This window comes from Muscardinus avellanarius (genome assembly GCF_963383645.1).
Source record: "Muscardinus avellanarius genome assembly, chromosome: 7".
In the NCBI taxonomy this organism is placed as follows: domain Eukaryota; kingdom Metazoa; phylum Chordata; class Mammalia; order Rodentia; family Gliridae; genus Muscardinus; species Muscardinus avellanarius.
The window spans coordinates 110,358,702-110,381,518 of NC_137793.1; the positions used below are offsets into that span (position 1 = coordinate 110,358,702).

At 39.1% G+C, this 22,817-nt stretch overlaps 1 protein-coding gene across 1 annotated transcript in view; it reads left to right on the forward strand.

Annotated features, from left to right (window-relative positions):
* Positions 1–18,261, forward strand: part of LOC308265185 (ATP-dependent RNA helicase A-like) — a gene marked incomplete at both ends in the record, with an annotated part of 30,027 nt that extends 11,766 nt beyond the window's left edge. The window contains one exon of the mRNA XM_080698775.1: positions 15,392–18,261. Within this exon, the coding sequence (XP_080554901.1) occupies positions 15,392–18,261 (2,870 nt within the window). The remainder of the gene's footprint in view (positions 1–15,391) is intronic.
* Positions 18,262–22,817: the final 4,556 nt, after the last annotated feature.

Consider the following 22,817-nt stretch of genomic DNA (forward strand, 5'->3'; position numbering starts at 1 on the left):
TATGAGGAGGGAGGAGAGGGATGCCAGGTGAGATGCAGTGGGAAGCACACCAAGTGCTGTGTGCATGTATTTATGTATCATTCTGAAACTCCTATGATGTATCATTACAATGCATCAATAAAAGTATATTTAAAAAAAGAAAAGGGGGGGGGGCAGCAACCACACAGGGTTAAGCCTACATGGGAATAGAAGCATTTTCCATGGGGACTACAGAATCAAGAATGGATGGAGGACTTCCGGGAAGATGGCGACCGAGAAAAGCGGGGCTTAAGAGTCCCGCTAACAACCAATCTCCATTACCACAAAAAGAGCGCCTTTCATAGCCAGAAAACACCATCACCAGAAAAACAAAAAAAACCACCAGGCTCCAGAGAGAAAGCGGACTGATAACAGAGCTCAGGGCCACAGAGGAGACACACGCGCCCGAGGACGCGGCAGCAGCGCCATACTGCCGGCAGCAGCGGCGAACTCAACGGACGGCTACAGCAAGCCAGGTGAGCCGCTGCGGAACAGCCAGGCGGGATCTTTCGGCGCAGACAGCATTTAAAGCTCCCAGTGGCTGAGCTCAGCACACGCTGCAGGGATTCAGAGTGGAAAACAAAACCAGAGAAGAAAAAATACGCCAGCCTCATGGCCGAGGGCGTGGCAGAGGCGCCATATTGCCACCGGCGGCGGCGGCAGCAGCAGTGAATTCACTGAGTCCAGTACAGCTACATCTGCGTACTCAAGAACAGTGAGTCAAATTGCGGGCCACAGAGGAGAAATCGCAGTATTGTGCCTCCTGGGACTTGACCCAGTGAGGGAGTGGTGGTGGCAGAGATATCACACCATAGGAGAACGTGCAACCTGGCACCCCCCATAGTTTAAAGCAGCCTCTATCGACTCTCTGGGTCGGAGACTCTGTGATACAACACAGTAAAGAAGTAGTGGGGTCTGAGATAATACAGACTCGAGATCCAGAGCACCTTAAGTGAAGCCATAGTGACCCAAGGGAAGAACCCAGAGAAGGCACAAACCTCCGAAATCATGGGAAAGAGGAATAACACTGGAGTAATGAATGTGCACAACCCCACAACATCAGAACCTGATAAAACAGAAAATCAGAGATTTCTAGAAGATCAAATCAGGAAAATAACTGTAGAAATAATAGAGGTGCTTCGAAAAGAACTCAGAGAGAGCCAAAAAGAGATAAAGGATGCAATTAATGAAGTAAAGGCCTCAATTCAAAGCACAAACAACCGATTAGACCACATGGAGAACAGAATCTCGCTCTTAGAAGATGAGCAATCCAAAAATGAATGCATAGTTTCTAATCTAGAAAAAAATTTCCAACAGCAGGAATCTGACATTGAAGAAATATGGGCCCATCTTAAGAGAGCTAACCTAAGAATAATTGGAATAGAGGAGGGAAAAGAAAGTGATACCAAAGGGATCAACAATCTCTTCAAGGAAGTAATAGCAGAAAATTTTCCAAATATAGAGCAAGAGGTTGATACACAGATCCAGGAAACTTATAGAACTCCCTTTAGACAGGATCGGAGCAGAGGATCCCCACGCCATATAATTGTCAAAATGACCAATGTGGAAGCCAAGCAGAGAATCTTAAAGGCAACAAAAACAAAGGGCCAACTGACATTCAGAGGCAAACCAATTAGAATCACTCCAGACTTCCCAAACCAAGTCATGAGAGCCAGAAGGGCTTGGAGTAACATATTCCAAACTCTGAAAGAAAACAACTTCCAGCCAAAAATTTCCTATCCAGCAAAACTTTCTATCAAATTAGATGGAGAAATAAGAAGCTTCCATGACAAAGAGAAACTGAAGGAATTTATGTCTTCAAAACCAGCGCTAGAGAAAATACTCAAAGAGATTAACTACAAAGAAGAAATAGGTAACACTCACCAGAACCAGAGAAACAAGAGTTTCCATCCAACAGACAACTAAGATTGGTTATCTGTGGAGATTCATTATTTATGTTAGTTTTTTACCTATCTCTAAGTTGTATTGTTTGCCTTTATTGTTGTTAATTTTTAGGATTTCTAGTTGGAATATTAATATACCTTCAGATATAGCATTTGGAAATATTTTATCCAATTCTATTAGTAACTTTTAACTCTGTTTACATTGTCTTTGGATATACAATATTTTTTTATTTTTTAGGGAGTTTGTATATTCTTCTGTTGCCTGTGCCATTGAAATCATATCCAAGAAATCACTGCCAATTTCAATGTTGTGAGGTTTTATGACCCAGATTTTCTCCTAAAAGTTTATAGTCTTAAGATTTATATTTAGGTCTTTTATCTATTTTGAGTTAATACTTGTATGTGGGATTAGGTAAGGGTCCAATTTTATTCTTTTCCATGTAATTATTATTTTTCAACAATATTTAGTTAAAAGATTATTATTTCCACCACCAAATGTCCGTGGAAACCTTGTCAAAAATAACTTGACAATATAGGGAAGAATTTAGCTCTAGGCTTGTATTTAACTCCAATGGTCTATATATCTGCCTTTAGAACAGTACTACACTGTTTCAATTATTGTAGCTTTATATGGTTTGAAATCAGAAAATATATATCTGCTAGCTTTGTTCTTTTTCAAGATCGTTTTGGGTATCTAGAATTCATACTCCATATTAGGATAGATTTTTTTCTGAAAAATAAATATATAAATATATGATAGTTTCACCTAAAAAAACAGAAAAAATATGCTCTAGTAAGAAAGAAAGCAAAAAGAAATATTGAAATGCTATCTTTAAATCATCAAACGCTTGGTATCAGACAAATGAAACTGTTATGTGAGATTATCATTTTTAATTTTGGATAAATTGCTATAATACTAGATGTCAACCACTAAGCCAAGCATGGGAAGGAGGGATGGGGAGAGAATGGGGTGGGGATCGGGTGGGGGCTGACTGGGCGATGTGTGCATGTATGTCTACAAAAGTTTGTATCCCACAGTGATGTATGAATACAGTGCACCAATAAAATAAAATTAAAAAAAAAAAAAAAAAAAAAAAAAAAAAAGAATGGATGGAGGCAGATACAGATAGTTCTCCTCCTCCTCCTCCTCCTCCTCCTCCTCTTCTTCTTCCTCCTCTTCCTCCTTCTCCTCCTCTTCCTCCTCCTCCTCCTTTTTGCAGTACTGGGGATTGGACCCAGGTGCACTCTATCTCCAAGCTACAACTCAGGCCTATTTTTTTATTTTGAAACAAGATCTTACTAATTTGGGGAGGGCCTCATTAAGTAGCTGAGGCTGGCTGTACACCTGAGATCCTCCTGTTTCAGCCTTCCAAGTAACGGAATTACAAAGCATATGCCACCATGCCAGGGAGATACAGGTAGTTTTTCTATGTGGGGTAGCAAGAAGTTGAGGGAGCGCCCATCTGACAACTTGTTTTCACAATACGTAAACTGTATATCAGTAAACCTCAATTTCTTTAAAAAGAAAAGTTATACGCCGAGCGTGGTCGTGCACGCTCATAATCCCCACACTTGGGAGGCGGAGACAGGAGGATCGCCCTGGTTCGGAGCCAGCCTCGCTGGCTTAAGAGACCCTGTTTACAAATTAAAAAAAAAAAAAATATATATATATATATATATATATACACACACACACACACACACACACACACACACACACACACACAATAGGTCTGGGAGTGTAGCCCAGAGATAGAAGGGCTTCCAGGAACCCCAGTGTCACCAAAAAAAAAAAGTTATTACATAACACCATTTGTCAATAGTATTAGTTGACCCAGTTATACCCATCTTTGATATCTTTCCAAAAGAAAGTAAAACACCATAGAGATACATATATGTCTATGTTTATTGCAGCACAATTCACAATAGCTGGGGGTGGGGGTTGACATAATAATGAAATTATGAAAACAACTCAGGTATCTGTCTACAGATAAATAGATAAAGAAAGGATAGGAATTCTACTCAACCATAAAAAACAAAATTATATCATCTTCAGGAAAATTGATGGAACTAGAAAATGTTATGCTAAGTGAGATCAACCGGTCTCAGAAGACAAAGAAAATAGGAAACATATGGGACTTTAAATGTTATGGAAAGAGACCTACAGAGTAGGTGAAGGGGATTGGGAGAGGGAATTATGGAGGGTAACAGTGAGGATTGAGGGGGGAAACACTTTAAATAATCCTATGGCAATATATGAAGGTATCACCACCAATTTTACTAATGTGTTCAGGGATGGAGGAGAGGGAAGTCAGGTAGATAGAAGGAAGAACACCAAGAACTGTGTGCATTTATGTTTTATCAAATCAAACCTCATTATGATGTGTAATTGCAATGTGCTAATAAAATAATTTTAAAAAATAAATACATAGCTGGGTGTGGTGACACACACTTATAATCCCAGCATTTGGGAGGCTGAGATCAGAGGATCGTCGTTTGAGGAAAGCCTCAGCAACTCAGTGAGACTCTGTTTCAAAATAAAGAATAAAAAAATTGGGCTTGTAGTGTAGCTTGGAGATAGAATGCCCCTGGATTCCATCCCCAGTACTGCAAAAAAAAAAAAAAAAGAAAAAAGTAAAAACACAAAATAAATATCAGTGCCCTGGTTGGTATGTGCAATAAGCAAATCACCCTCCCTCATCTCAGTCCTGTCCCTGGGTAGCTTTCTTGCCATTGAGGCCACTTTACGGATGTTTCACTTCCCAGCCATCTCTGGAATTCCCCAGGCAGTTCAAGTGGGTGTTAGGTACAAACACAAACATATAAATCCTAACCACATATGAAATGCTCTTTGATTTAACAGAATGGAAGGAAACTTGATTTCTCTTGCCATAATCTGCTTGCCTCACATCTTCCAGTGCTCCCCAACACGCACACACACACACACACACACACACACACACACACACACACGCATACACAGGTACATAAATCCCCTTTTCTCTTCAGTTGTTTTCTGCACTTTCTCATCACCTTATCCTCACTTCCTCGGAGGTACATTGCAGTATTGTAGCCCCGTTAAGATAATTCTCATCCTACAGAAAGAGGAAAATGGAGTGGGATGGTAGGCTTGTCTCAGGTAGATGGGTGGCAAGTCCTCTCAGAAACCATTCTCCTTTGGATCTTCATGTGGGCCTGATGGTTTTTGCCATCCTGTTTGGGATTTGCCAGAGCCAGCCAGCAAAAGTATGTGTTCAGAAGAGAGGCGTGAGGATGAAGAATTCAACTCTTAAGAATTTGATTCCAAGAATTTTTTAAATTCTAACGTGGGGGGACCGCCAGCCTACTATCTCTACTGGCCGACCCCTGCTCCTGGGTCAATATCTCTACTGGTCGACAACAGATTCTGGGTTGATATTCTCTATTGGGCCGACTCTGGGTTTATTTCACTAGAGGTATTTACACAGTTACAGGTCAATCAATATCCTCGTGCTATCACCACCAGAATACAATAAAGACCAATCCAAAGCACATACATTACAGACAGGTTAATCAGTACCCTCGTGCCATCACTACCTAATCTTTTCCCAGACCTTTTACCTTGAACTTTCCATGACCCCAAACCTTGTTGACTCTGGGCAAAGGACAGTCAGCTGAATCAGAAACATTCTTTTAGGGGAAAACCTTAATGGCTTCCATAGGAATTATATCTTTTATTGAGGAAATGCCATAGAGCAGACACTAAGGCGCATTATTACTATTATTACTATTGTCCTAGGCCCAGAGTGGTTGAATAACTTTCCATGTCGCACACAGCCCGTTACTTGCAGGCCTGAGAACTGAAGCCAGATCTTTCTAACTTTAAGAGGGAGTCTCTCTCCTGGTTCTTGACTTTCAAATTCAATCCGCAAAAGTCATCAGACATCCAAGAGACTTTGAGCAAAAGTAATAGTCTTTAGTATTAAGGTGAAAATAGTTTCCAAACCAGCAAATGTCATTATATCTGGAAATAGAATATTTATTGACATTTAAGGATGAGTAAGGCTACAAACTGTTTCAGGATCTATGTCATGGAGAGATCTTAATGTTGGGCCAGTTACACACGAATTTCTTTTTCTTGTTTCAAATGCAATGGTCCAAAACAGATTCACATAAAATTTTATTTTCTAAAAATAAGATATAAAATACCAAATGTATTTACAAAATATTTTTAAATTATCTACTTAGATAAGTTGAATAATTACATAACATCCCTGACTGATCTGTTTTTAAAATCAACTCTTACTTCTAAATATAAATTCACTAAATTTGTGAATTGTAAATAAATTTCAAGAAAAAGTTTTTGTAGTTTAATTAAATAGGATACCTTAGAGGATTTATTTTTTAATCATTCAGTGGCAATAAATTTAGGCAGATAATATGTTCCATAAAGTCACAAAGTCTGGTGCTACTGACTCCTGATTTCTCTAAATAGATGAGTGTAAATCTCATTTCCTCTGAGAAGACAGCTTGTCTTTGACATCTATGATTATGTCCGTCTTCAGTATTTTATAAGAATCTCTGAACTGCTTCTGTCTCCAAGGCAGAAGAGTAACCAGGTGTTGTGGCACATGTTTGTAATCCTAGTCTTTGGGAAGCTAAGCCTGGAGTATTGCAGGCTCAAAGACAGACTCAGCAATTTAATGAGGCTCTCAGCAACCTAGTGAGACCCTGTATCCAAATAGGAAATAAAATCTGTCTGGGGATGTAGTTTGGAGGTAGAATGGCTCTGGGTTCAATTCCCAGTAACATACACACACACACACACACACACACACACACACACACACACAGATAAAATAGTTCTCAGGTTTTCCAGTAACCTTCCCCCTAAAGCAACAACGACCAAACAAACAAAACAACAACTTATAAACAAGAATTTTCGAACTTAAGATGCTTTTTTGCATTAAATGTAACCCTTACCAGGAGTTGCTAAGTCATCTCATAAATGCTATCTAATATAATAAATATTTCAAAGACCAAATGCTTCTAGTGCCTCTAAATGTGATATACTCTGTTTTAAAGGTAAAATGCATTCAAAGTGATCATTTAGATATCAAGACATGTGACCCATTAAGCCTTTAAGACCAGTCACTATTTCAATTCATTTTACTTCAAGAACTATTTCTGGAACATTGTATACATAATCTACACCTCTTTCTTCCCTTCCAATGTAGAGAAGAAAGGAAAAAGTCCCTTTATACCAATCATAGCTCATAATCCCACATACAAAATTTGAAATTGCAAGAATGCTGATTATTGAGAATAAATAAACCAAGTCTCTTTTCACTTCAAATGTCAGAAACCCAACTCAAATGAACTTAAATTTAAAAAATAATTTTAAGAGCTGGGTGTGGTAGTGTACACCTATAATCCCAGTACTTAAAAGGCTTAAACAGGAGGATTGCATGTTTGCAGCAGGCTTAGACAACTTAGTGAAATCCTGTTTCAAAATAAAAAGCAGAAATAAAATAGGGCTAGGGTGTAGGTCAGAGGTAGAATCCTTCTGGGTTCAATCTCCAGTTCCACAAAAAAGAGATAAGTTTTAAAGGATCTATTGGCTGTGTACCAGAAAAGTCTAGGAATAGAATGAATTTTAGACATCAAAGACCCCACAGAATAGAAAAAGATGGTGCCCCCAAAAGATAGCTATTGGGTAAAAAAATAATAATAATAAGATGCGTGCATTACAGAAAGAAATGGAAACAACTCTATTATAGAAATAAAATATGTAATTTAAAATTTTCTCCAATGTATGTATATGCATGCTATCATGTGTGTGTGAATTCTATCAAATATTCAAGGAAGAAAGAATAGTAATTTTACATAAAATAAAAGTGAAAACATATCAATGTGTTTTATGAGGACTGATAACTGAAAACTGAAAGTGCATTTTAAAAAACGAAAATTTACAGGCCAATACATTTTTATAATCACAGATTCAAAAATCCTAAACAATATACCAGTCAATGGAACCCAACAACAGAGAACAAAGATAACCATGATCAAGGAGGATTTATAAAGCCGTGCATGGGGGTGCACGCTTGTAATCCCAGCATTCGGGAGGCTGAGACTGGAGGATTGCAGTTCACGGACAGCCTCAGCTACTTAGTGAGGCCCTCTGCAACTTAGTGAGACCCTGTTTCAAAATAAAGAATAAAAAATAGGGCAGGGGGTATATCTCGGAGGTCAAATGCCTCTGGGTTTCATCCCCAGACCCAAAAAAAAGAGAAGGGTTTATATTCAAAATGCACAGCTGAGTCAACATAAGAAAATCAGTCGATGCAATTCACCACATTTTCAGAAAAAGACAGGAAAAATACCTATCATCTCAGTGTGAAGAATGTACACTTAACAAAATTTAATACCTTTTCCTGCTAAAAAATTTAGAAACTAGTAACTGAAAATTATCATCTTTGTTGTTTTGTTATGCTTTGGTTTTTGTGGTACTAAGTGTTAAGACCAGGGGTATTCTATCTTTGAGCTACAACCTCAGCCATATTTTTTTTATTTTGAAAAATGGCTTCACTAATTTTCTGAGGGCCTTCCTAAGTTGCTGAAGCTGGCCTGGGACCTGCAATCCTCCTATCTCAGTCTTCCAAGCATGGGGATTACAGATGTGTGCCACCATGTCTGGCTGAAAACAATCATCTTAATCTGATAAAAGACAGCAAAGAGCTAAGATCCAAGAGAGATGGCTGTATAAATGCCTTCCTCATAGACCAAGAGTAAAACCAAGACATCTGCTCTCCTCATTTCTGTCCAACATTGCTTTGGAGTCCCAAAGAGCAAAATAAAGGGTTTTCATTTCATTTTCAGAAAGAGGTTATTGGGTTTGCACTGATGTGCTGTTCCCCTGTTACTTTGATATTATATAGTCTTGAGTCTATCAAAGCATCCATCTCATCCCCAAAATTTTTAGATTAAGAAAGCTACTTTAAAACAATTTTCAATGAGATCAGATGGGATTTCTTTTTTGGAAGCATATGTAGGTTTATCTAGCAAGAGTAGAGGGAAAAGCCCTCTAAGAATAGAGTGGCTTCACAGCATCAGTGCAATGTGTCTGCAGCTGCCCCATTTGTCACCATATTCACATCATTATCTTCTATAATCCAAGACAAATATGACTGTTTCAACTCTCCTTCCATATCTCCTTCCCAGCCTTTTTCATGCTGCAAATCTCCACCTTTGCAGTGTAGAAATCCAGAGGATTATCAGAAACTACTTTGAAAAACCATACTCCAACAAAATGGAAAATCTGGAGGAAATTGACAACTTTCTAGATAAATACAACCTTCCTAAACTGAGTCAAAAAGATACAGAAAATTTAATTCAACCAATAGTAAACAAAGAGATTGAAGCAGCAATAAAGGGCCTACCATCAAAGAAAAGCTCAGGACCCAATGTTATCCCAAGTGAATTTTATAAAACCTTTATAGATGAGCTAACCCTGATACTCCTCAATCTACTTCATGAAGTGGAAAGAAATGGGACTATCTCAAATACATTTATTAAGCCAACATCATACTAATACCAAAATCAAATAAAGAGCTCAAGGAACAAAAACTACAGGCCTAAATCATTGATGAACTTGGATGCAAAACTATTAAACAAAATACTAGCAACACACATTCAAAACCACATCAAGAAAATCATACTCCATGACCAAAAAGGGTTCATCCCAGTGATGGGGTGTGTCCATACAGCGCCTAAGGAGATGCAGCCTCCCTCGGCCTGAGCGGCCTGCAGCCTAAGGCAAAACTTTAAGTAAAGTGATTCAGCAGAAAAGGGACTAAGATGGCGCCTGGAGGAAGCTACAGAGGCGTGGTTTCCCCAATCATTATGGGTGGGGAGACTGAGCAGTTTTTCCTTTTAAAGGAGGTTCCGCACACATGAATGGCTCATGTACTGGCCTGGGATTGGCCATGAGCTACGTGCTAGTGATCTTTATCCTGGATAGGCTAGGCTATTTCCCATGGGAATTCCCCTTGTGGTTTGGTGCTATATATATGATTGGAGAGAAATAAATGAGATCTTGCTTGACATATCTCCCGGCTCCGTGTGGTGATCGGGCCATTAGTACTCATCTCGTCAAGCCCCACCGCTGTTGGGATGGATTCCCAACAATCCCAGGGATGCAAGGCTGGTTCAACATATTAAAATCAATCCATGTAATTTATCACTTAAATAGAACCAAAGACAAAAATCATATGATCATTTAGCCAGGCGTGGTGGTGCACGCTTGTAAACCCTGCTCTTGGGAGGCTGAGACAGAAGGATCGTGCAGGTTCAAAGCCAGCCTCAGCTAGTTAGTGAGGCTCTCTGCAACTTAGTGAGACCCTGTTTCAGGAATAAAATATAAAATAGGGCTGGGAGTATAGCCCAGAGGTAGAAAACCTCTGGGTTCCACCCCCAGTACCACAAAAAAAATCATATGATCATTTTAATAGATGCTGAAAAGCATTTGACAAAACCCAACATTCATTTATGCTAAAAGCACTGCACAGAATCAGAACCGAAGGAACATACCTCAACACATAAAGGCCCACAGTCAACATCATATTGAATGGGTAAAACCTGGGAACATTCCCCCTAAATATAGGAACAAGACAAAAATATCCATTATCACCATTTCTTTTCAATATAGCACTTGAGACTCTAGTCAGATCAATAAGGCAAGAAAAGGAATTCAAAGGAGTACAAATAGTAAAAGAAGAACTAAAACTTTCACTATTTGCAGATGACATGATACTATATTTAGAAAACCCAACAAACTCAACAAAAAGGCTTACAGAACTGATCAACAAATTCAGCAAAGTGTCTGGATACAAAATCAATCTTAAAAGATCAGAAGCTTTTCTGTATACCAACCATAAGTTCACTGAGAAAGAAATCCAGAAAACACTTCCACTCAGGATATTCCACAAAAAAAAATAAAATGCTTAGGAATAAACTTAACAAAGGAGGAAAAAGACCTCTATAAAGAAAATAATAAAAACATTAAAAAAATAAATACAAGAAGACCTTAGAAGATGGAAAGATCTTCTATTTTCATGAATAGGCAGAATAAATATCATTAAAATGGCCATTCTTCTAAAAGTGATCTACAGATTCAATGCAATGCCCATTAAATTACCAAGATCATTCCTCACAGACATAGAAAAATCAGTCCTTAAATTTATTTGGAATAACAAAAAGCCCAGAATAGCCAAGTAGTTCTCAGCAACAAAAACCATGCAGGAGGAATCACAGTACTTGACTTTAAACTATACTACAAAGCCATTGTAATAAAAACAGCATGATATAGGCACAAAAACAACACAAACATAGAGTAATGGAGCAGAATAGAAGACTCAGAAACAAATCCACACACTTTCAGCCAATTGATTTTTGACAAAGGGGCCAAAAACATACACTGGAAAAAAGATAGCCTGTTCAACAAATGGTGTTGGCAAAACTGGTTAACCATATGCAGAAAAATGGAAATAAATCTGACTTTCTCACCCAGCCAACACAAGAGTCAACTCAAAATGGATCAAAGACTTGGAAATCAGACTAGAGACCTTGAGGCTCCTTGAAAAAAGGATATATGTCCAACACTGCAACATAAGAGCACAGATAAAAACTTTCTCAACCAAGACCCCAAAGCTAAAAGAAAGTAGAAGACTGCTCAATGCGTGGTACTGCATTAAACTGAAGAGCTTCTGTACAGCAAAGGAAACTATCAAGAACTTCAACCAAGAGCCAATGGGAGAAGATTTTTGCACCTATTCCTCCAATAGAGGACTAATATCTACAATATACAGAGAACTCAAGAAACTCAACAATAACAAAAAAACATAGCCCAATCAAAAAATGGGCAAATGAACTAAATAGACAATTTATGAAAGAAGAAATTCAAATGGCCAATAAATGCATGAAAAAATGCTCAATATCAGGCCAGGCGTGGTACCACATACTTATAATCCCACCACTTGGGAGGCTGAGACAGGAGGATCGTACAGGTTTAAAGCCAGCCTCAGCTACTTTGTGAGGCTCTCAGCAAGTTAGTGAGACTCTGTTTCCAACTAAAATATAAAATAGGTCTTGGAGTATAGCCCAGAGGTAGAAAAGCTCCTGGGTTCCACCCCCAGTAACACACACACACACACACACACACACACACACACACACTACCCTGAGGTGTCACCTAACTCAAACTAGAATTAGAATGGCAATCATTCAAAACACAAAAACAACAAATGCTGACAAGGATGTGGAAAATTAGGAACTCTAATACATTGTTGGTGTGATTGCAAATTAGTACATCCATTTGGAAACAGTATGGAAGATTCTCAGAAGAATGGGAACAAACTTATTATATGATCCAGCAATACCACTTCTAGGTAGCTACCCAAAAGAATGGAAACCAAACTATCAAACTAATGTGTGTATATATGTTCATAGGTGCACAATTCACAATTGCCAAACTATGAAAATAACCAAGATGTCCATCAACAGATGACTTGATTACAAAACTATGGTATATGTACACAATGTAATTTTACTCGGCCATAAAGAAAAACACGTCATTTACAGGGAAATGGATGAAACTGGAATATAAACATTATGCTTAGTGAGATAAGTCAGTCACAAAAATAAGAAATTGGATGCTCTCCCTAATATGTGGATGCTAGGGAGAAAATGCATCATAAGAGGAACTCTAGATGAAGAAGATGATATAGATAAGCAAATAAGGTGACCTAACTTAGTAGATTGGAGGGGGGAAAGGGAAATTCTCTAATATAAAACATATCAAATTTAATCATTCAGCTAAATATGAAAAGGAAGGAAGGGGAGTAAATGGAGCAGAAATTGGGTAATGTGTGCATGTATGCCTCTACTATCCTGTACCCCATTAAGAGGTATGACTACAATACACCAATAAAAAATTTTTTTAAAAAGAAAGAAATTGCTTGGAGAGTCCATCAAAATAGGATTTCTGAGCCCTATTCTCCCCCCCAAAAAAAAAACTAAGAAATAAAAAAGAGTAATTTAACGTCTGGTAATTATGCATTAAAAAAAAGAGAGAGAGAACTTATAATCGCAACTTGAGAAAAGGTCCACCAAAGAGAAAATGAACTACATCAATTTGTTCAAGTAAGAAAAATTCTGATTAAGGCTATAAATAAATAGAAGTATAATAAATAATGTAATGTGATATTTTGACACTTTCTACAAGTACGAGTAAGACATGTTATTAATCTATGATGTGAAACTGAGTAGAATTAGCAATTAAAGCCACAACAAAGGTGACCCAGGTTTCAGTCCTTGATGAGTATGCTCCCAGGTAGGAACTGCAGTGACAAAGGTTCAGGGTACAGCACTGGGAAGCAGAGAGAGAGGAGAGCAAGGTGGGGACAAATACAGTCCCCAAAGCCATGTTGCCAGGAACCAAACTCAGCCGTGCTCTTTGAAGGACATTTTAAAATCTTAAACAAGCCTCTACCTGATCACATCCATTGCCGTCCTTTTTGAGAAAGAGCACCCTTCCAGAATCACCAGGGCACTGGTTCTAATTGCAGTCATCTATGTCACTGGGGCTACCCTGCTTTCTCTTGGTAGCAGCAAAGACACATGGCAGCCCTCATGGACTCTGCAGTAAGCTAATGACAACTGTCCTTTCTTCTCAGCAACCTGCAAATAACTTCTCCATTGGAGATAACTGCTCCCTGCTCCACAAAACTCCCTGCCAAATACCAGTATTCCATTGAGAAAGCAAGGCCCTTATCAAGAGCCAGGTCTGTGTATCAGGCTTACCCTCCTCAGAGTGGCCCCTTGTAGGCTACCTTCTATAGTACCCAAAGCAAAACACTGGTTCAGCCTGGATCATGCCCCAACTAAACTACAAAGTGCAGGGAGAAGACACACTGTATTCCCGACTCCCGACTCCAGGCTGCGATCTCCCTCTAAATGATCTCCTCAATGCAAACGGTAGTTATAGGGGAAGAAACCTGAATAATGAGCTGATGGTTAGGAAAAAGGGAGGTGAACAAAATGATCTTTTGATTTAAAGGAAAGTGATCGAGGTGAAGAAAAATGGATCTGGGAAGACATTCATTAGGGCATGTTTGTACTTCTTGTACTTGGGGAAAGTTCAGAAAGTAAAAACAAATAAGAATAACACATGATCTAAACTGTGACTTACTCTAAGTAAACAGCTGACTCACTATTTCATATGCCTTTGTAGAAAGAGGCTTCAATGCAGAAGGACTTGACTAGAAAAAAAGATCTAAAATACATTGTGCTTTTTTAAGAAGCTAAATTCAATCAAATGCTCATTTTTTGTATTCTTTTTGAGTTTCTGGTCCTCACACTGTAAGAGATGGCTATTTTGCTATGTACTCATGTCCCCCAAAGGATGCCCATTACCCCTCTCCACTGTCATCATTCCACATTTAATTTTAATTCTCTGTAAATAGGATTGACCAATGTTTGCTCTCCAATGGCTAATTCTTACTTTAGTCCTAGGAATGGATCCCAATAGGCTAAGAGCAAAATCAAGAGATAAAGGCACTTAAAGGCAGACTTTCTTCATCTTTTTTTTTAACCTTCACTAGCCCTCACACCTGCCCTCCAACATCATATTTGGAAAACTTCCCCTCTGAACATCCATACCAAAAGTGAGCTCATTACAATAAATCTGAAAGGAACCAATACTGAGACATGACATCTGGTCTTATACCCCACCATCTATACCTATGCATCACAAATGCATTCTCGGTCAAGTAGAACATGAGCTATAAAAACCTAATTCCAAGCCAAGTGCAGTGGCACATGCATGCAATCACATTACTAGGGAGGTCGAGACAGGAAAATCTCAGGTTCGAGGCCAGCCTTAGCAACTTTAGAAACTTTAGTGAGACCCTGTTTCAAAATTAAAAATAAAAAGTGCTGGGAGTGGAGCTCAGAAGTATTATTCCTCTGGGTTCAATCCCCAGTCTCCTTCCCCCAAAAAACAAAACTTGGTTTAGGCTTGCTATGTCTTCTTGAAAAAGGAGACATCACCACAGACAGTAGGGAAATTCAAAGGATTATCAGAAACTATTTGGAAAATTTATACTCCAGTAGACTGGAAAACATGGAAGAAATCAGTAGATTTCTAAGCACATATAACCTACCTAAATTGAACCAAGAAGACATAGCAAGCCTAAACCAACTAATATCAAACAAAGAAATAGACGCAGCAATAAAAATTTTTCCATCAAAGAAAAGCTCAGACCCAGATGGGGCTCTAGCTGAATTCTACAACACTTTCAGAAAATAACTAATTCCAATACTTCACAAGTTATTCTGGGAAATTGAAAGAGACAAAATTCTTCCAAACTCCTTCTGTAAGGCCAGTATCACATTAATACCAAAATCAAATAAAGATACCTCAAGAAAATAAGAGAGAGAGTTACTGCCTGTGAAGAAATTTGAAAGTGAAATCCTAGAAGCAATTAATTCTAATTCTGTTGTCATCATTAGAGGGGCTACTGGATGTGGTAAAACCACACAGGTTCCTCAGTTCATCCTGGATGATTTTATCCAGAATGACAGAGCAGCAGAGTGTAACATTGTTGTAACTCAGCCCAGGAGAATCAGTGCAGTCTCTGTGGCGGAGCGAGTTGCATACGAAAGAGGAGAAGAGCCTGGAAAAAGCTGTGGCTATAGTGTTCGCTTCGAGTCGATCCTTCCCCGCCCTCATGCCAGTATAATGTTTTGTACTGTAGGTGTGCTCCTAAGAAAATTAGAAGCAGGCATTCGAGGAATCAGTCACGTAATTGTAGATGAAATACATGAAAGAGACATTAATACTGACTTCCTTTTGGTGGTACTGCGTGATGTTGTTCTGGCTTATCCTGAAGTTCGCATTGTGCTTATGTCTGCTACTATTGATACCAGCATGTTCTGTGAATATTTCTTCAACTGCCCCATTATTGAAGTTTATGGGAGGACGTTCCCAGTTCAAGAATATTTTCTAGAAGATTGTATTCAAATGACCCAGTTTGTTCCACCACCAAAAGACAAGAAGAAGAAGGACAGAGAAGATGATGGTGGTGAGGATGATGATGCAAATTGCAACCTGATTTGTGATGATGAATATGGTCCAGAAACAAAAATGAGTATGGCTCAGTTGAATGAAAAGGAAACGCCTTTTGAACTCATTGAAGCTCTACTTAAGTACATTGAAACCCTTAATGTTCCTGGAGCTGTTCTGGTGTTTTTGCCTGGATGGAATTTGATTTATACTATGCAGAAGCACTTGGAAATGAACCCACATTTTGGAAGCCATAGGTATCAGATTCTACCTCTACATTCTCAAATTCCTCGAGAGGAACAACGCAAAGTTTTTGATCCAGTACCAGTTGGTGTAACAAAGGTCATTTTGTCCACAAACATTGCTGAAACAAGCATTACCATAAATGATGTTGTTTACGTCATTGACTCTTGCAAGCAGAAGGTGAAGCTCTTCACAGCTCACAACAACATGACCAACTATGCCACTGTCTGGGCCTCCAAGACCAACCTCGAGCAGCGCAAGGGCCGAGCGGGTCGTGTGCGCCCTGGCTTCTGCTTTCACCTCTGCAGCCGGGCTCGCTTTGACAGACTTGAAACTCACATGACACCAGAGATGTTCCGAACACCACTACATGAAATTGCTTTGAGCATAAAACTTCTGCGTCTAGGAGGAATTGGACAATTCTTGGCCAAGGCAATTGAACCACCACCTTTGGATGCTGTAATTGAGGCAGAGCACACTCTCAGAGAGCTTGATGCTTTAGATGTCAATGATGAACTGACTCCTTTGGGACGAATCCTGGCTAAACTCCCCATCGAGCCTCGTTTTGGCAAAATGATGATAATGGGTTGCATTTTCTATGTGGGAGATGCTGTCTGTACCATTTCTGCCGCTACCTGCTTTCCAGAGCCTTTCATCAGTGAGGGGAAACGATTGGGCTACATCCATCGGAATTTTGCTGGAAATAGATTTTCTGATCACGTGGCCCTTCTATCAGTATTCCAAGCCTGGGATGATGCTAGAATGAGTGGAGAAGATGCAGAGATACGCTTTTGTGAACACAAAAGACTCAATATGGCTACACTGAGAATGACTTGGGAGGCCAAGGTTCAACTTAAAGAGATCCTGATTAACTCTGGATTTCCAGAAGAATGCTTGTTGAATCAAGTATTTACTAATACCGGACCAGACAATAATTTGGATGTTGTTATCTCTCTGTTGGCCTTTGGCGTGTACCCCAATGTCTGCTATCATAAGGAAAAGAGAAAGATTCTTACCACAGAAGGGCGTAATGCTCTCATCCATAAATCGTCTGTTAATTGTCCTTTTAGCAGCCAAGACATGAAGTATCCATCTCCTTTCTTTGTATTTGGTGAAAAGATTCGAACCCGAGCCATCTCTGCTAAGGGCATGACCTTAGTCACTCCCTTGCAGTTGCTTCTCTTTGCCTCCAAGAAAGTCCAGTCTGATGGAAACCTTATATTTGTAGATGACTGGATCAGACTGCAGATATCCCATGAAGCTGCTGCCTGTATCACTGCCCTTCGGGCAGCCATGGAAGCACTGGTTGTTGAAGTCACAAAGCAGCCTAATATCATCAGCCAATTGGATCCTGTTAACGAACATATGCTGAACATGATTCGCCAGATCTCCAGGCCTTCCGCTGCTGGTATAAACCTCATGGTGGGCACTGCACGGTATGGTGATGGTCCACGTCCTCCCAAGATGGCCCGATACGATAATGGAAGTGGATATGGAAGTGGATATAGAAGAGGTTCTGGATATGGTGGGGGGGGCTATGGGAGTGGCGGCTACGGCAGCGGTGGCTATGGCGGCGGCTATGGCGGCGGAGGTTTTGGTGGCGGAGGTTTTGGAGGTGGCAGAGGCTTTGGTCGTGGTGGGGGATTTGGAGGCAGTGGTGGGGGCTTTGGAGGCAGTGGCGGGGGGTATGGAGGCAGTGGTGGGGGATTTGGAGTCGGTGGAGGATTTGGAGGTGGAGGTGGCTTTGGGGGTGGTGGCGGTGGTTTTGGCGGTGGCTCCAACTCTTACCAAGGTGGATTTGGTGGAGGTGGTGGGGGCTATAGGGGAGGCTTCCGAGGGGGCTATAGAGGCGGCTTTGGTGGCGACTACCGAGGAGGATCTGGTGGGGACTACCGGGGATCCGGTGGAGACTATGGAGGATTCCAGCGAGGAGGTGGCAGGGGGGGCTATGGAAGTGGTGGTTACTTTGGACAAGGAGGCGGCGGCGGCTATTAAAATGTGGTTATGTCAGTGGCTATGCATAGACAATTTTTTAAAAGCATGCTATGTGTTTTCCCAAGATGTTTATTTGCAAATGAAAAAGTAAACCTGTTTTCCACCTATTCTGTGGTTCATTGTAGTTTAAGGAAACCAAGCATAGATACATTAGTGATTTTCGTTTGTATTATGTAAAATATAATGATCTATTATAAAAGTACCAGTTTGTATTTTTTCTTTAAGGGGTAAGATTTGCCTTTTAAATTAACTCAATATTTTCTTGGCTTTCCTTTCATACAATAGAAAATAAAGTACTACACTGAAAAAAAAAAAAAAAAGAAAATAAGAGACTAATATAACTGATGAACATACATGCTAAAATTCTAAACAAAACACTAGCTATACACACTGAAAACCATATCAAGAGAATCATATACCATGACCAAGTTGGTTTCATCCCAGAAAAGCAAGGTTGGTTCAACATGCGCTAATCAATACATGTTATTTACCACATAAATAGAACTGAGAACAAAAACCACATGATCATATCAATAGATGCTGGAAAAGCATTTGAAAAAATTCAACACCCATACAGGTTAAAAACACTGCAGAAAACTGGAATAGAAAGGATGTACCTCAACATTATTAAGACAATATACAATAAACCCAAAGCCAACATCATATTAAATGGGGACAAATACTGCAAGAATTCCCTCTAAAATCAGGAACATGACAAGGTAGCCCACTATCACCACTCCTTTCCAATATAGTCCTCGAGACTCTTGCCAGAGCAATAAGACAAGAGAAGGAAATAAAAGAAATTCAAATAGAAAAAGAGGAATTAAAATTATCCTTGTTTGTAGATGACATGATACTATATGTAGAAGACCCAAAGAATTCAACCAAAAGACTAATGGAACTGATTAAACAATTCAGAAAAGTGGCAGGATACAAAATCAACCTAAATAAATTAGTTGCTTTTCTATATGCCAACAATGAATCCACAAAGAAAAAAATAAAGAAAACTATTCCATTCACTATAACCTCAAAACCAATAAAATACCTAGGAATAAACCTAACCAAAGAAATAAAAGACCTCTACAACAAAAACTACAAAACATTAAAGAAATAAATTGAAGAAGACCTTGTAAGATGAAAAGATTTCCCTTTCTCATGGATAGGCAGAATAAATATCATCAAAATGGCCATTCTGCCAAAAATGATCTACAGATTCAATGCAATTCCTATTAAAATACCAATGACATTCTTCATAGACCTAGAAAAATCAGTCATGAATTTTATATGGAGAAATAAAAGACCCAGAATAGCCAAAGTAATTCTCAGCAATAAGAGCTATATAGGAAGCATCACAATCTCTGACTTCAAATTATACTACAGAGTAATAGTTGTTAAAACAGCATGGTATTGGCTCAACAACAGGCACACAGACCAAGGGAACAGATAAGAAGATACAGAAACAAATCCACTCACTTACAGTCAATTTATCTTTGACTAAGGAGCCAAAATCATATACTGGAGAAAAGATAGTCTTTTCAACAAATGGTACTGGGAGAACTGGCTATCCATTTGTAGAAAGATGGAACTAAATCCTTACCTCTCACCATGCACAGGAATCAGCTTGAGATGGATCAAAGATTTGAAAATCAGATCAGAGACTGTGAAGCTATTATAGAAGGGCATAGGTTCAACACTCCAACATATAGACACAGGCAGTAACTTTCTCAACAAGACCTCCAAAGCACAGGAAATTAAAATAAGAATTAACAAGTTGGATGGCATCAAACTAAAAAGTTTCTGTTCATCAAAGGAGACCATCAAGAATCTAAAGAGAAAGCTTACAGAATGGGAAGATCTTTACCAGCTACCACTCTGATAGAGAGCTAATATCCAGAATATATAAAGAGCTCAAAAGACTCTACACTAACAAAACAAATAACCCAATTAGGAAATGGACAACTGAACTGAATAGACACTTCACAAAAGAATAGATACAAATGGCCAATAGATACATGAAAAAAAATGTTCAGCATCATTAACCATCGGGGAAATGCATATCAAAACTACACTGACATTCCATCTAACCCCAATCAGAGTGGCAAGCATAAAGAAGTCAAATAACAACAAATTCTGGCAAGGATGTGGAAAAATATGAACTCTTTTACACTGTTGGTGGGAGTGCAAACTAGCATAGCCACAATGGAGATCAATGTGAAGATTTCTGAGAAAATTTGGAATGAATCCACCATACAATCCAGCTATATCACTCCTGGGTATCTTTCCAAAGAGGTTGAAATCAGAGAACTACAGTAATATATCATACCCATGTTCATAGCAGCACAATTCACAATAGCCAAAATACAGAACCAACCTAGGCCTCCATAAACAGATGAATGGATTGCAAAATTATGGGAAATACACACAATGGAATGCTACTCAGCAATAAAGAACAAAATTATGTCATTCACAAGAAGATGGAAAGATCTGGAGAACATTATGTTAAGTGAGATCAGCCAAGCACAGGAAGAGAAGGGATATAGGTTTTCTCTAATATGCTTAAACTAGGGTGTATTAGGGATACCAGAGAGACTCCATATATAATGGAGAGGAAACCTCAGCAAAGCCAGAAAAAAGGGGTAGGTGAAGAAGAAGGCTGAGGTTTATTCATGGAAAAGCCACATTTGAATTTGTGTATACATGTGAATATAACACTGTTAACTTGGACACTCAGTATTGGAAGGGAGAGAAAAGGAGAAGCGGGTAGAGGACACCAAGTACTGTGTGAATATATGCCATTGTCAATATGATCCACATTACCATATGAGACTATAGTGCACCAATTAAAAAGATCAGTTTTTAAGAACAATTTATTATTTCTATTTTTTAAATAAAGTAACACACACAGGAGTGGGAGTGACTTTAAATAGAACAACAGAGATCTCCTTTCTCTCTAGACCCTTGGTCAGTAATGTTTCTCAAAATTACCTCCTCAGGGGTTCCTCACATATCTTTCCAGAAGTTCTATAAATTTATGTATGTCTTGGTAGCTGTTTATGTATTTATTTTGTTCGTTAGTATTATACAAATGGGAAAATCTGACTTGTTTCATATTTTGAAGTAAAACATCTAGAAGAGATTCAAAATGTGACTGCGGGATTCAGCATATCTCAGTAGCTGAAACAAATAAAGTTCAACTATCAAGAAGGTCACATCTAGAAAAGCAAAATAAATATAGCTCACCAACCAAAACAGATACAGGAACCATGGCGGAAGGAATCCAATAACTCTGAACTGCAGGATCCACTACAAAAATCCCAAGCATGTGACTGACCTGCTGCGGACCACAGGCCATGGGCCCAAACCACGAGCCCCAATGCAGCAGCCTCAAGAAATCCAGATAAATAATCCAAGCGCTTGGAAGCAGCCACAGACCTCCAACATTTTAGGTGGCAAGCCAAAATCCCGCATGTCCACCAAAGGCAGCACCCACAGTGGCCCAGCCCTCCAGAGACCCAGAGGAACTGTGTGCACACAGGACAGCCTCAGGATCCAGCAGCACAGCTGGGTCAGTGACCTGGCCCAAGGCAACCAGGTAATCGTGTGCACCCAGAAAAGGGATCCAGCATGCTAGTCCAGTTAGAACCTCCAGAGACACAGGAAAGGTGTTCAAGGTACGGTACCTGCACAAAGTCACAGGGAGCATGCCAGGTCTACATTAGAGGCCCTCTGCACAAAACATTCAGAGGCTAGAGAAGCAATCATGCAGAGACTGGGTCAAAATCTGACAATAGGGTACAGCGCAAATAAGAGACATTGGAATATATTCCAGAATCTACCAGTGACCAGACATACAAATATTATATGGACCCAGCCCCATATTTATAAATTAGTAGGACTTTTTTGTTTGCTTGTTTTTGTTTTTGTTTTGTTCCATTTGGGGTTTTATTTTTATTTTTATTTCTTTTATTCAGGTTTTTGCCAGTTTGGTTGGTTGTTTTGCTTTGTTGTCTCATGTGGTTGCTAGTTCTTCTTATTTTATTTTATTTTTGTCCTTTATTTTCTTTTTTCCTTTTCTCTTCTCTTTCCTATTTTTTTGACCTCAAAGTATAATTGTTAGCTTTTGTATCTTGTTTTGTGACTTTATTCATGTTTGTTTGCTCCTTACCCCCCATTCCTTTTATAAGCCTCCTCACACTAGCCTATCTGCTCTCTTCTCTCAAAACTTTATTTACCCTTACTGTATCTCCATGTTTAATACTCAAGGTATTTCATATCTCTATACATGAATGAATGTTTTCAACATCATTAAGGCAATATACAATAATACCAAAGCCAACATCATATTGAATGAGGAAAAACTGCAAGAATTTTATCTAAAATGAGGAACAAGACGAGGATGCCCACTACCACCACTCCTCGAGACTCTTGCCACAGCAATAAGACAAGAGAAGGAAATAAAAGAAATTCTAATAGAAAGGGAATAATTAAAACTATCCTTATTTGCAGATGACATGATCCTTTATCTAGAAGACCCAAGGAACTCAACCAAAAGACTA